Source organism: Lingula anatina, chromosome 1 (assembly GCF_051362555.1).
Source record: "Lingula anatina isolate TDL-2025a chromosome 1, LinAna3.0, whole genome shotgun sequence".
Taxonomy (NCBI): domain Eukaryota; kingdom Metazoa; phylum Brachiopoda; class Lingulata; order Lingulida; family Lingulidae; genus Lingula; species Lingula anatina.
The window spans coordinates 38,445,919-38,459,886 of record NC_141767.1 but is presented as its reverse complement, the minus strand read 5'-3'; the positions used below and the strand labels follow the sequence as shown (position 1 = coordinate 38,459,886).

Below are 13,968 nucleotides of genomic sequence, written 5' to 3'. Positions count from 1 at the left end.
TTTCTCTATCATGTAATGTTTTCTCATTCTTTTTATGATCAAAAAGCATTTTAATTGATATATTTATTTGAAACGAATCATATTAATTCATAAACTTTGAAAACTGAATGAAATTGATAAATGATATTTACAAGTACATAATACATTGGATTCATGATAGTTACTACGCATGCGTACTGAGTCTTTTTCTGTCATGGCTTCTGGCGGGGAGAATCTTATCGACGAGTTTGAAGCTGCATTTCAGGTATAAAAGTTGATCTTCGCTTGAAAAGAGTAAAATTTCGCCTATAATTGACGATGGGTTGACTGACATAGTAAATAAGAATTTAAATATATCAATTAAAATCGTCTTAAAAGATACTGTAATTACTTTCACATAGCTTACCATTTGATCATATTTTGCAGACATGCTTTTCTTCAATACTAAATCAAGATCATTTTAATGGCGTTGATTCAGACGAAACTAAAACAGGTAACATCTTTTCCATTTTCTTTATTTCGTTTAAAGTTCAGTGTTGCTGTTAAAATTTTTAATACATGTGATCTACAATTTATTTGTTTTAAATTTAATATTACACCGGTTTCATCCAAAACCACAAGCAACATGATCTGCATTGTGTGTCACCGCCCTCTTTGTATTTTGAAGGAGTGGAGCTGTCTATTCAAAAGTTTTTAGATGTTGCAAAGCAGAATGAAGCATGGTTTATTCAGAAAAGAATGCTGCTTTCGGTTCACAAACCAGAACAAATCATCATGGAGGTAAGAGCAAATGATGTGAAGTTACACGGAAATTTCAGTTAAAATTGATATTCTGATTAATTTCTGATGGATTTTCGAAATGGTACTGGATTTTCTTTTTTAAGTTATTTAATTTGTGTACATGGCCAAAGAGAACATGTGGATTACTAAAACATTAAATATCTTGTCACTGATTAATCATATAATATAATATAATGTTAGTTTCTGATATTTTTTCTAGATATTATTATTTACTTTTGAGAAGATGAATAGTAGATGTATTATATGAGGTTATGAGGAAACTTCGTATCTTACTTAAAAAAAGAAAAAACAATGCATACTTTTTTGAAACACTTTCTTTTTTGTTCTGTTTGTATAATTTATTGCCTTTTGTCTTCTTCAGGAAACCCAAGATCTGAAAAAAGAACTTATACGCAAAGAACAACTTATACAAAAACATTATGAAAAACTTCTTCAGTGGCAGAGCATGTTGAGAGATGGAATTTCAGGGGCACAGACATCAATGCCAGCGGGCCAGCAACAACAACAACAGCCCCACCAGCCTTCCACTCCTGCTGCTTCTCAGACCCCAGGAGGGCAGCAATCACAAGGACAGATGTATCCTCATGGACCTTTGGCTTATCTCGAACAAACTATGTCCAATATTAGGTAGCATCTGTGGGTATTTTTATGGATTATATTTTGCTTTCAGTAAGGAAGTGACTATTAGAAAATATTAAGTGGTTGAGCTACCATGAAGTTTGTTGCTTCAGCCTCACTAGACTTGAAAATGAAATATCAAGGTCAGATATCTTTCTAGCCTGATTGGCTGACAAAGTGGAATACAAGTCATTAAGTAATGAAGTAATACTGACACAAACAAAAAGCAGCAGTGACATTTAGTATACAAATGATATTTGTATGGGAAACATTTTACAAAATCATGTTAAAGAGAAAATTATAGAAAAAGTTGGTCAAAATAAAAAGATCAAAAAACTGAACTGGTCTCATGAAATTGTTTTATTTAAAATGATTTTTGCATACATAGTGTAATAATACATTACACATTTGGAATAAAGTATTAGAATACAAAATATCTATATGAACTGAGATTTAAAAAAATTGATGCCATGGTAATACTTCAAATAATAATGTATTTCCTTTTCATAATTTTGCTGTCTAGATATTAGATTTTCCTTTTAACACCCTATGATCTGTTCTTGAGGCACGTAACTTCATTCTTAAAAGTATATTTTTTTTCATTTGAAAATGCTGAAAAGTAAAAATTACTGTCTGCACATTCTATAAAGGTACTTTTGTTTCCCCATTCAGACCTTGAAAATTATAAAAATCCCAATTAACAGATGTGGCCATTTAAACAGTCATTATGGTGAACAATTAGAACTAAAAGTATTTGAGCGCATTCTCAACGAATTAAGCCAGGCTTTACAAAGCCGGTGACCTAAAAATGGAGGACGTACATGAAAGAAAAACCGCCTAATCTTTTAATAGTCTCTCCGCCTCCCCACACGTCGTCCCTGTGGGGTACAGTAATTAAATCGCGTCTCCGTTCGCCATGTGGAAGCTACCTGAGAAATATTAAGTGCGCATGCTCATCAGTTAAACTCGTGGTGAAGAAAGAATGCCGGCTGAAGGCAATCGAAGGAAAAAAACTCTTCTGTTCTATTATCTTTGAAAACAGAGACGAAAAAGGAATAATTTGGCCCGTAGAGCAGCAATGAATCGACTATCTACGGAGATAATATCACCAGAGATATTCACGGAAATATTAATGTTCGGAGCCGAGATTTAATTACTGTACCCCGCAGGGACGACATGTGGGGAGGCGTGTGAGAGGCGGAGAGACTATTAAAAGATTAGGCGGTTTTTCTTTCATGTACGTCGGCCATTTTTAGGTCACCGGCTTTGTAAAGCCTGGCTTAATTCGTTGAGAATGAGCTCTTTGATTAAAAAGGCCTAAAATGAAAAATCCAATAGCAGGAGCAGGTTTAACAATAACTAATGAGTAGGTGAAAATTACTATTCTTTTTAGATAAATACTGCTCAAAAATTGCATTTTATCTGAAGTGAAGAAAGAATGGTCTGAAAGACATACATTTAATATACTATACTGTTATTTCTAAAATAAGTTTAAAATGGGTCACACTGGTCATAATTAGTCCCTTGGAAATGCCATCTTTTCTACGCAAAATTCTAACAAGCAGTTCCTTTAAAAGAAAAGATAAAATCTAAGGTCATCTTATTACACTTGACATAAAAATTCAATCTGGGAAGTTGTGCTCCTCCACATTTGCTTCTTTTGTGATCCATCACATTTATCTCAAAATAATGCTAAATCTACTTCATTAAAAGTTACTAATGATTTTAATATCAGATATCGTGTAACTCTTTTTCTATTTTATATGTTGCCGTTTCCCATGTGATTCCATTTCCTATAGGTTTGTGTCTTGATGGAAACAATACATGTCGAATAAAAGATCTGAAATATACCACCAAAAATGAGACCAGACAGAGGAATAAATGCCAGCTTAATGAGAAGTATAGATCAATAACAGACTAACATTTTTTTACATGAATGAGCATTAGAAATACAGCAGTATAGGCATAAGATATAAACAATAATAAAAAAAAATAATATATATATATAACATAATTAGTGAAGAACCATTAAATATCTACCCAGAAAAGAAATTGCATAAAAAATAATTATGGGCTGATTCTTTTATATAACTATACATGTAAATCTTACCTTCCATCTCTTAGGCCCCAGAAATGCTTCCAATTTTGTAGACGACCAAAGTTATATGGATTCTTAAACACCTAAAAACAATATCATGTTATCAAATTCAAAGGAACAGACTAGAGACTATAAATACACTGTTCCATGCAGTCTGATTATAAATCTTAATCCCAAATCCCTGGAACAACAGTATTTCATTATTGGCTGTAGAAACTTTGTAACTGTACATGGATCTATCAAGAGTAAAAACCTCCCCTCCATTATTTAAAACGTGACTTTAAATTTTATTGTATTTCACTCAATACCAAAAGACTAACCCCTAAAGATATTACAGGTCTAGATATATAAGGAACGTACCAATCCCTGACTTTTCATCCTCTTTTTATCTCTCTTGTTCAGGTGCACTTCAATGCTCGTCTCTGCTCTGGTAATAAGCAATGCATGCCACAGCATTAACAGTCCCAAGGCTATGATAACTCCACTACACAGTAAAAACTCATAAATTACACAGAAATGGTATATTCCAAAGTTTTGTTCCAGGGATTGTAAATGCTCCATGTCTGATATTGTCTCATTGGCCTGAAAAAAAGTAACTATATTCTTCATAGAATTGAGATAAGCTTGGAAAGGCACTTATTTTTTTGTTGCAATTTGTGAAGAGTAAACAAAATGCACTGTTAAAACACAACTAAAATTAGAGAAAATTCAACTAAATATCTCAGCTTTCTGTAGGCATTTCTCACCCAACACATTTGCATCTCATCTTCCCAGCTCCAATCATAGCACACGCCAATGGCTTCTTGTTTGAACTACATAGATAAAAAGGAAGCCCATCAGCAGGATGTTATAATTTTTAAGTCAATTTATTTTCCAGATGCTGTAAGATTCATGCATTTCCAAAATACAACTGTTATGATTGAAGCTTTCCATTGAAGAATTACGACATTTTGCCATTTTTGTTGTGATGCAAAAGATATGATTAAGAAAAATAGTAAGAAGCACTGTTATAGAAAATGACATAAGAAATATATTTTTCAACTAATCTAATGCATACTGTCACAATAAAGATGAGTTAAGCTTCCCATTAATGAATCACTTTCTCATTATTTATGATGCGGCAAATGAGAAAAATAGCAAGAAGCATGTATAACACTCTTAAAAGCAGGAGAAAAAAGTGAGTTTAAAAAAATTACCCCAGCTCTCAGTGCAGAAAAAATATCACCTCTAACACTTCCCTACAGAATATTGTGTCAAACGTGCACAAATGAGCTAATAACAGTTACATTTAAGAGAAGATGCTTTCGTTATGTTTTTTTTTAGATAAAATCATTTTCAGCAAAGTTACCAAATGCACAGACAGCATTGTCACAGACATACACAAATATAGCTATGATACTTCTGTTCTATATTGAAATTGAATTCACATTTGAAAATTGAAAACACATAAATGACATAAACAATTCAGATCTCAGCTCATGCTTTACCAGCTTGCTGCAGCCAACAATATACTGAGTACTTACAGAATAGAGATCACTTGACACAGCAAATGGAGCCATAAGTGTTGGAAAAACTAAACTGAAACCCTAAATGAAGAAAGTTATAAGTTTCAGATCACTTTTACTCCATACCATAAGATAAATTTCTTTCAGTCTGTGCACATCAGAACTTTATTAATAAAAAAATAGAAAAAAATCATTAAAATATAATCATAAAATACTGAAATTAAAATAATAAATTAAATGTGCTAGTAAACAAATACTATGACAGACCCTCTCAAAGGATCACATAAAAAAGGAAAAATAATGGGTTTTCCCACATACTAATGGATTTTTTAAAAGTCAAAATCTTATTAAAACCTGAGATCATGATCATTACTTGCCTTCCTATTAACACCAAAGAATTCTTGTTTGAAGAGTTCAAAAACAGAGGCACAAACATACACCACCCCTATCCACATGTAAACCATAAACATGAAAAAGTAACGGTGGTTATAGTGGCCGACACAATTGTTCAGCCATGCTGTTATAGAATTAAGGAGCTTAAAAGCAACTTCTATTAAACAGACTATTAAAAAGAGCAATAAAAAATGACTTTATACAGTCCAAAACCAATATCCAATTGACCTGATCATTATATAATAAATGGTTTTCTTTAAGACAAGATTGTTCGCACAAGCATGCATGCATGCACACACACACACACACACATGCAGCCCATACTCATTCATGCTTATTGTTTTTTCTAAATACATGTACCTATAAAAGGATACGACAATGGTGGTCCATTTTGAGCACACATTTATTGCACACACTACAATGGTGAGTCCTTGGAGGCTTGGGACTAATGCACTTTTTGCATATTGACACAACTTCTGTGACTTTCTGAAATTAATAAAGACAACAAGTATAAATATCTTTTATTTAATAAAAATAGGAATCATGATATCATTACAAAAAAAATTTTATCAGAACATTTCAATATACATCTGTTTCAAGGTCAAGGACTAGATTACTTACTAGTACTTTCAAAAAATGACAAATATATATAACATCTTTGACAAAATGAATTTAAATCTTAATTAATGTTGTATTACACAAAAAAAAAAAAAAAAAAAAAAACTATACGTACCATCTACAGTACAATTATGGCTGTCTGCAACATGTCTAAACTAATTTCTATCAACATTCTCTATGTGATCAGGGCTTACTCATGAATTCAAAATTCACTAGGAATACATGTTAATTTACTAATGCTTAGGATGACAATCACATTTCCAGAATTATACACATTATCCAATATGTCCCTAATTGTCCCTGACATACCTCTGGTGGAGACCCAGGTGGAGTGCACACACCCATTACATAATGGAACACTATATTGACCAGCAGCCAATGTCCAAAGATAAGATGGAAAACAGTCCAGCCAGTACTAGTGTGATGAACATGAGGCAATATATAGATGTAAAAAATCAGCACCACAGATGAAGTGAGAATCGTGACTAGACATACAAATATCTGAAAGGAAATACAGAACACAATCATTTAATTTCAGAAGAATGACTTCTATATGCTATTCTTTTTCAATGATACAGTACTTTTAAATGAAAAACATACAAATCAGGCATTATAACTAAAATTGATCTAAGTAAAGTTTAATTATTTTTCTACCTTAAAAATCAAGTGAATGACATTATACTAATACACTCGATCTAGAGCTCTTAACAGACCCTTAATTTATATACTATAGTACTATATAGTACCACTGCACCTCGCATAGGTTTATATAACAAACATATCTTGCATTAATCATGCAATTGGAAAATGCTTTTATTTTTTTATACAAAATAATGATTTAAAAGAGCTATTTGTTTATTAAAAAGCTAACAATGTATACATACTGGTCCTAAGTGTTTTGCTAGTCTTTCTACAAGCCAAAACAGAGGCTCCATGGCAGTGTCCAGTGCTATGCCCCATGACGTAAATGAGTTATAGAAAAGAGTTCTATATGTAATTATAAGCAATCTCCATTGTTTGTTCATATAATCCTTCACATTTTGCAGAAGTAGACCAATTCTGCAGTGAAATCTTGGCATTTCTCCCGATTCCTGTTGCAATGGTCAACTATTCCAGTTTCTTCCTTGTATCACTGTAATGAGATATAAGTGGTAAAAAAGTTGTTTTGTTGTACTTAACCCTACCCTTTGACAAAGATTTATAAAATTTACTTTTACTAATACTATGCAATTATTCATGCACAAATACTGGGAGTTCAGGAGGTTAACTATAGCCAGTTGGGTGCGATTTGCTGTGCCGAAGCCAGTTCACCTAATTCACTGCACATGCACATTCTTTCACTTTCATGTACAATGTCCTTTCTGATGTTGCTTGTTACCTGCCCTGTCTGTGATATGAAAATGATGACCATTATTAAATCTGTCGGCGTGATCCACACGAAGGTAGGCTAAGCATGGCCATAAAAAAATGTTTGTCAAATAGATGTTGCAAAGGAGAGCAAAATACTGAAAAGAAAATGGGAATGGTATATGCTCCTTAGGATGTAAATAATTTCTCTATTTTTGGTTCAACTTAGATAAACGTTTCTTGTTTTTTCTATACATTCCTATTTTCTAGCTACTAAAATTGCGTTATTTAATTATGTTCTTCAGAATATCAATAAACAAGCAATGAATAGACTCATTTACTTTCTATGCTGTGAGCGGCCTTTCAAGATGTCAGCCTCTATAGTTCACCGGCGTGGAGTAAAGTTTTGCAGATATCTATCTCACAGAAGCATCCACACAACACCGGTCAAGGTGAGCGTGGTGTATATTGTTGTCTGAGAAATAAAACTGCTCAGACATCAAGTTGGAATTGCAAGAGAACGAGATTATACTGACACACCCTACTCCAGAAATCCCAAACAGAAAATGTCAAGTGATCGTTGAAAAAAATTGTTGCCTTATTTTCTTTGTACTGCAGAAACTTTGACTTTTATGCCCAGCATTGCTTACTGATTATGTCCGCTTATGCTACTAATATAGCTAAATTGTCGTTTTTACTTTATATTATTTTCAGAGTAAAGCTGTCATTCTTGGAGTGTACAAAGAAAAAGATGCAGATCCAGAATTTACAATTGCTTCTACAGTCTTCAATGAAAAATTTGGTGGAGAGCTTGAGGCTAAACTTAAAATGTAGGAAAGTGCCAAATGTAAAGATATCCAGAATTTGTAAAAATAATACAAGACATACTTGTATAATAATATTTCTAAGAAAGAGAAGATCTTGAAATTATCCACCTTAAATATTTGAATTAGTGTTTTATCATTTAAGCTGAGGAGATATTAATAGAGTGTTTTTATTACCACTATAATATGATTCCATTTAATTGATCTCTATTCTTTTAATTAGTGCACCAAACAGTTTCAAAGCTGGAGGTTGCAGAGTCCTGATGGGTCTAGATAAAGAATATGACGCTGTGGCTCTGGTCTGTCTAGGGAAAAAAGATACTTCATATGATAGTCTGGAAGTATTGGACTCTAGAAAAGAGAATGTAAGAAAAGCTGTTGCAGGTAAATAGTTCATGATAATTCTATTTTTTTATATCTATTCAAGATAGTTTTTTTTCTGCACTGTTATAGCTAAGTTATAAGAGAGAGAGAGAAGTTATAAGATCTTATAAGAGAGTAGAGAGTTAATTGATTAAAAAATCAAGTCAGATCAAGCTACCTATGTATGGCAAACTTCAAAACAATTATATTGCATTTTAAAGTTAGTTTTTTAAATTGGATAAATTTCTTTTCATATTAAAGAGTTACTTTACAGCTGGAATATCAAAACTGCAATCTTTGGATGTCAAGGAAGTTGAAGTTGACCCCTGTGGAGATGCTGAAGGTAGATTTTACACTGGATTTGATATGTTAAACTGCAGGACTACCCAACTACCAGGCTCGGCACTGAATGATCCCATATTCACTGGTAGATCGGACCACACTACCTGTTTTCAAGGTGTGCGTCTGTACACATTTCACAGTATCATACCCAGAACAAATTTTGAGATAAGATGCACTACTTTCCAACCCTGCTGAGAATCATCTCTGTGACATCGCTTACCAGACAAGCATGGTGTCATGTCTGATACTTCGAGCGCATACAGAAGCACACCTTGAAAACGGGTAGAGTGGTCCGATCTACCGGTGAACATGGGATCATTCAGTGCCAAGTCTGGTAGTTGGGTAGTCCTGAATTGTGCAGGCCAATTTACATCATGAACATGATGAAATATTGTTTGTGTTGTATGGTCTAGATTTAAATCCATTTCAATTGAATTTTAGGAAAAAACTAAATGTAATTACTGAGTTAGTAATTGTGAAAATGAATTATTTACTATTTTGTTTTACACTTGCAACACTGCCATGTTATAATACCATGTATACATTTTTTTTCATTTTTAAATGGTTTCACTTTCTCTGATTTCAGCTGCAGCTGAAGGGAGCTACTTAAAAATGTATTCGTATGATGAACTCAAGGCCAAGGACAAAAGAAAATTGCCTATGGAATTAACATGTTACTTGACAGATAAAAGCAATGCAAGGTATATTATTATGTAATATACTTCAGAGTCCTTTGTGACCCACCTTTTTATAATAGAATAATTTCCACCATTTTACCTACTGTTGGAGACTCGTAACTTTGCTGGAGGCAGTGACTATCTGCAGTATCAACTGTCTCCTGTCTGTGGCAACTTAAGACTATATTTATCACTGTCTGTTTGTCTATAGGAGCTTCAACTGAAACTAGGCTTATATGATGGAACATTCTGGTGTGTTTAAAATTATGAGTCCTTTGTGTCTAACAAAATTCATTTGAAATTGTTATTTTCACTTTTAAGTTTGCAATGCCTCTGGTCTAAAAACACTTCTGTCTTTTCAGTGCAAAATCTTCCTGGAAACAAGGGCAAGTGCAGGCAGAGGGACAAAATTTAGCCAGAAAACTCATGGAAATGCCATCGAACAAGTTGACTCCAAGAATTTTTGCCAGTATTGCACAAGAAAAATTGCAAAACCTAGGGAATACAGAGATCATCGTGAGGTATTGTGTATTTCATTATAACCTCTGACAAGGAGGTTCTGTTTTTTTGCCTTTGTTGGTTTGTTAGTCCACAGCCTAACTTAAAGACGTTATGGATAGATTTTGATTCAAGTTATAGGAAAGTCCAGAAATGGGCTTACCTAAGATTGATTAGATTTGAGTGTTCACCCATTGATTGATTAATTCTTTATGAAAATAGAACTTTTTTAGCAGAGGTCTGCATTCTCTATTACTTTTCTAGTTTCATATTTATTAAGCATTTTGATTTTCAGTGCTTTGAACTTGTTTTAGTAATATAATGAGAAATCAAATGCCTTATATTAAGTTGTTAACTTTTCAAACATTTTAAAATCCATAACCATCTTTAAACTTAATATTTTACACATTTTTTCTTTATTTAATCTCACTAGGGACCAAAAGTGGGCTGAGGACCAGAACATGGGTGCATTCCTTTGTGTATCAAAAGGCTCACAAGAACCATTAGTGTTCCTGGAGGTTAGTTACCAAGGAGCAGGGAAGGAAGATCTACCAGTTGCAATAGTTGGGAAAGGCGTCACATTTGATAGGTAGAAGACGAGATGTTTTCTTTTTATATTTTCAAAATAGAGTTATTAAGTCAGGCTAGCGTAATTGTTGTGATCAAGATTTTACAAATTCAGAAAATTTGAAAAAGATGAATAAAATAAATGATAAACATGATAATAGCAATGATAGGTAACTTGGCATTGAGTGCAAGCCTTACAATTGTTATCATGTGCCTGGAGATGTTAAGAAAGGTAATTCCTATATTTTTATTTTTATTTAGGAAATGTTCTTAAATGCAGTAGATAAGACAGGTTGAGAGAAAGAATACTATCTTAATCTTAAATTAGTTTCAAAGTCAAATAACAGTTGGACATGAAAAATATTTTAACTGAACAGATATATCATAATATTTATTTGCACCCAAATTTTATTTCCTTTAGTGGGGGAATCTCCATTAAGCCATCGGCAAGCATGGATGAAATGAGGGCTGATATGGGGGGTGCTGCTTGTACACTTGGGGCCATCTACGCTGCTGCCAAATTGAGATTACCTATAAATATTAAAGGTTTGTAGTAAATTTTCAAGAATAAATGACTTGTCATGAAGATAGAAAAACATATGGTGCCACAACATGTTTTAATAATTGAGTTAATATTACTCACTTAGTTGGAATTACTAAAAACTTATACAAAGATAAGTTCGATCTCTAAACACAAGCAGTGAAAATTGAATGCATTGCAAGCACTTGGCTATCACAGTCTTAAATTGTTAGAGGGCTCTTACTACTCCTAGTGTAACACCTGATGAGACTAAAAATTAAGGCAATTGTTGGCACGCGTTTTATGATGTTCCATGTGATGAATGATTAACGATTTGAGAAAAAGCAGTAGACCCATCTTGTTCCACTTTACTGGTAACTTAGTGATTGGAACTGGATTGTTAATTTGACTCACAAAAACAAATATGTTGTTCTCAAGGTTCATTACTAAGTACTTATTTATCATTTTATTTATTTGGAATTCTGATAACTGTTATGTTTTATATTTCAAACATATTTTTGTAAATAGGGTTTATGCCACTGTGTGAAAACATGCCCTCTGGAACTGCTGTTAAACCAGGTGATGTGGTCACAGCAATGAATGGAAAAACAATACAGGTACTGTTAATGTAAATACAGCATTATGAAAATGTTCTCAAAATTAGGGAAGTATTCGCTCATTCTAGAGCAATTCCTACTGGTAGTGAAAGCTCTAAAGTTTTACACCATTTCACATAATGTAGAGCCTCAAAATGCAAGTTTTTTTTTATTTTCCTTAAGGTTGACAATACAGATGCTGAAGGCAGACTTATTTTGGCGGATGCCTTGTGTTATGCTGAGACTTTTCAGCCAAAGGCAATTCTAGACATGGCAACACTAACAGGTAAGATTGCATTTTTTATAACTTAAGAAATTTTTTTTTTACTCTTTAATATCAGTAAAAGTTGTAATTGAAATGTGTAACAAATTTTTAAATATTTTAAATTGTGTTACAAATACATCTCAGTATTTTTTCCCTTCTGTGTTAGTTAACATATATATTTGGAATCAAAGACTAACTAGAATGCTTCTGAAATGAAACAAAAATCGATTGTTGAATAATTTTTAGGAGCAATAGATGTTGCGTTAGGTGCTGGAGCTGCTGCCGTCTTTACAAAGTCCTCAGTTCTGTGGTCTAGCTTAGAAAAGGTATTGTACTTTTTATTTTTTGGAATTGAATAAGAACCTTTTATTTTCTTGTTGCACAGCATAAACTTTTCACAATGTTTATTTGTGAAAGTTTTTATAATTACAAGCCCTTCTATATTGAAACACAAATTTTCAATCAGATCTCCTCCTAGATTAATATTCTGATTTTTCATTACCTGATATATTCTAGAATACAATACAATCCTAAAAGGAAAATGTGTGTAAAATTTTAGACCATAATTTCAGTGTAGTTTGATCCAAGATAGTCTAATAAAATAAGTCTAATAAAATGAAATAGTCGGTAGTTTTAACAGAAAAGGGAAATAGGTAATGTTTTAGTAGCTATTTTAGTGGACAAAAGCACTAAAATGAATTAGACCACACTTTAAGCTTAAAAGTTGAGAACAAATTTGGATCTAAAGTTCTTTTGTGAAACAGGACTCAGTAGCTACAAAGATTGAGTGTAATATCTCTTTGTTTTATCAATTACAATTAAACTTGGGAAATCACTAATTTTTTTTATTATATTTCAGGCTGGCAGTAGGACTGGTGATCGTGTATGGAGGATGCCACTATGGGATTGCTATACTAAACAGATCACAGAATCACAGCTTGCCGATCTGAATAATATATCTGGTGGCAGATCTGCTGGGGCTTGTACAGCAGCAGCATTTTTGAAGGTAGGTCAAAACAACTTGCACTATACACATACTTCCCAACATAAACCCACAAAATTGTATTCACATTGTTCATTGCTGTAGCAAAGAAATAAAAAGGTAATGATTATATACCATGTCAATGAGTCTAATTTAAAAAATGTATTGGAATGTTGTAAAATGATATCACTTAGGCCTGTTTAATTTTTGATTTGCTAACTTTATATAAGAATTAAATCATTTTATGAAGATTCACTTTGTGCTGCATTAAATTTATTTCATAAACTTGTTTTCAGGAGTTTGTTAAAAATGAACACTGGGCCCACCTAGATATAGCTGGAGTCATGAAAAACAAATCAGAGATATCATATTTGAATAAAGGGATGGCAGGTATGCTTTAGATGCAGAAAGCTAGTTTGTTGTACCATTTTGAATATACAAATCTATATTTTAGTGTAGAATGCAGATTAAAACACACATATAAATAGTGAAGAACAATACTAATCCCACTTAATTCTGGGAGTCAGAGATATTGTCAGTTGGATAAGATTTTGTCGATAATTGTTGTTCATTAAGTTTGATTATCTTACAGGCCGTCCGACCAGAACCATAATTGAGTTTTTGAGGAACTTTAAAATATGAACCCTAACCCGAAAGAGAGGCAGTGTCTAGTGAAATGGAGGTGGAAAATTATCAATGCGCACGATATGCACGTGACTCTACTCTGAAAGAATTATGATAATAACATAAACCTGTACTGCATGCTTACTGGTGCAGTTTTGAAAACTTTTAACGAAGTGAAAAATTATATGCCCATAAAAGGAATAAACATTTTATGGAAAAGTGTTTGCATTCTTATAGACATTATTATTCAAAAAGATTAAAGGTCAAGATAATTGTAAGATGCCTATTACTGCTGGAACTCTTATTATACAAACTGTGAAAAAAATGATTAAACAAATAAATTATCATATC

General features: G+C 32.8%; 3 protein-coding genes across 6 annotated transcripts; 2 read left to right on the top strand and 1 right to left on the bottom strand.

Moving 5' to 3' along the window:
* The first annotated feature begins 154 nt into the window (after window positions 1–154).
* On the top strand, window positions 155–1,739 carry LOC106180942 (mediator of RNA polymerase II transcription subunit 28). Its single transcript, XM_013565122.2, has 4 exons — window positions 155–244; window positions 406–472; window positions 647–759; window positions 1,142–1,739. The coding sequence occupies exons 1-4, from the start codon at window positions 170–172 to the stop codon at window positions 1,409–1,411; spliced, it is 525 nt and encodes a 174-aa protein (XP_013420576.2). The 5' UTR covers window positions 155–169; the 3' UTR covers window positions 1,412–1,739.
* Window position 1,740: 1 nt separating this feature from the next.
* Window positions 1,741–7,845, bottom strand: LOC106180941 (palmitoyltransferase ZDHHC16). 4 transcript variants are annotated; one of them, XM_013565120.2, is made up of 10 exons: window positions 7,701–7,845; window positions 6,897–7,144; window positions 6,322–6,513; window positions 5,769–5,880; window positions 5,379–5,518; window positions 5,020–5,082; window positions 4,243–4,308; window positions 3,857–4,078; window positions 3,509–3,579; window positions 1,741–3,238 (listed from the first exon to the last, which is right to left on the bottom strand). In XM_013565120.2, exons 2-10 carry the CDS (start codon window positions 7,089–7,091, stop codon window positions 3,130–3,132), a joined length of 1,170 nt encoding a protein of 389 aa, XP_013420574.2. In that variant the 5' UTR covers window positions 7,092–7,144; window positions 7,701–7,845; the 3' UTR covers window positions 1,741–3,129. The 4 variants fall into 4 exon arrangements, with proteins under 4 accessions (XP_013420574.2, XP_086857724.1, XP_013420573.2 ...); XM_087001598.1 differs by lacking the exon at window positions 7,701–7,845 and adding an exon at window positions 7,324–7,577; XM_013565119.3 differs by lacking the exon at window positions 7,701–7,845 and adding an exon at window positions 7,391–7,576.
* Window positions 7,652–13,839, top strand: LOC106180940 (cytosol aminopeptidase). The gene is made up of 14 exons (XM_087001597.1): window positions 7,652–7,811; window positions 8,074–8,189; window positions 8,407–8,567; window positions 8,821–8,889; window positions 9,475–9,589; window positions 9,928–10,086; window positions 10,497–10,652; window positions 11,052–11,176; window positions 11,679–11,767; window positions 11,930–12,032; window positions 12,258–12,337; window positions 12,871–13,017; window positions 13,290–13,383; window positions 13,586–13,839. Exons 1-14 carry the CDS (start codon window positions 7,683–7,685, stop codon window positions 13,633–13,635), a joined length of 1,593 nt encoding a protein of 530 aa, XP_086857723.1. The 5' UTR covers window positions 7,652–7,682; the 3' UTR covers window positions 13,636–13,839.
* The last annotated feature ends 129 nt before the right edge of the window (window positions 13,840–13,968 follow it).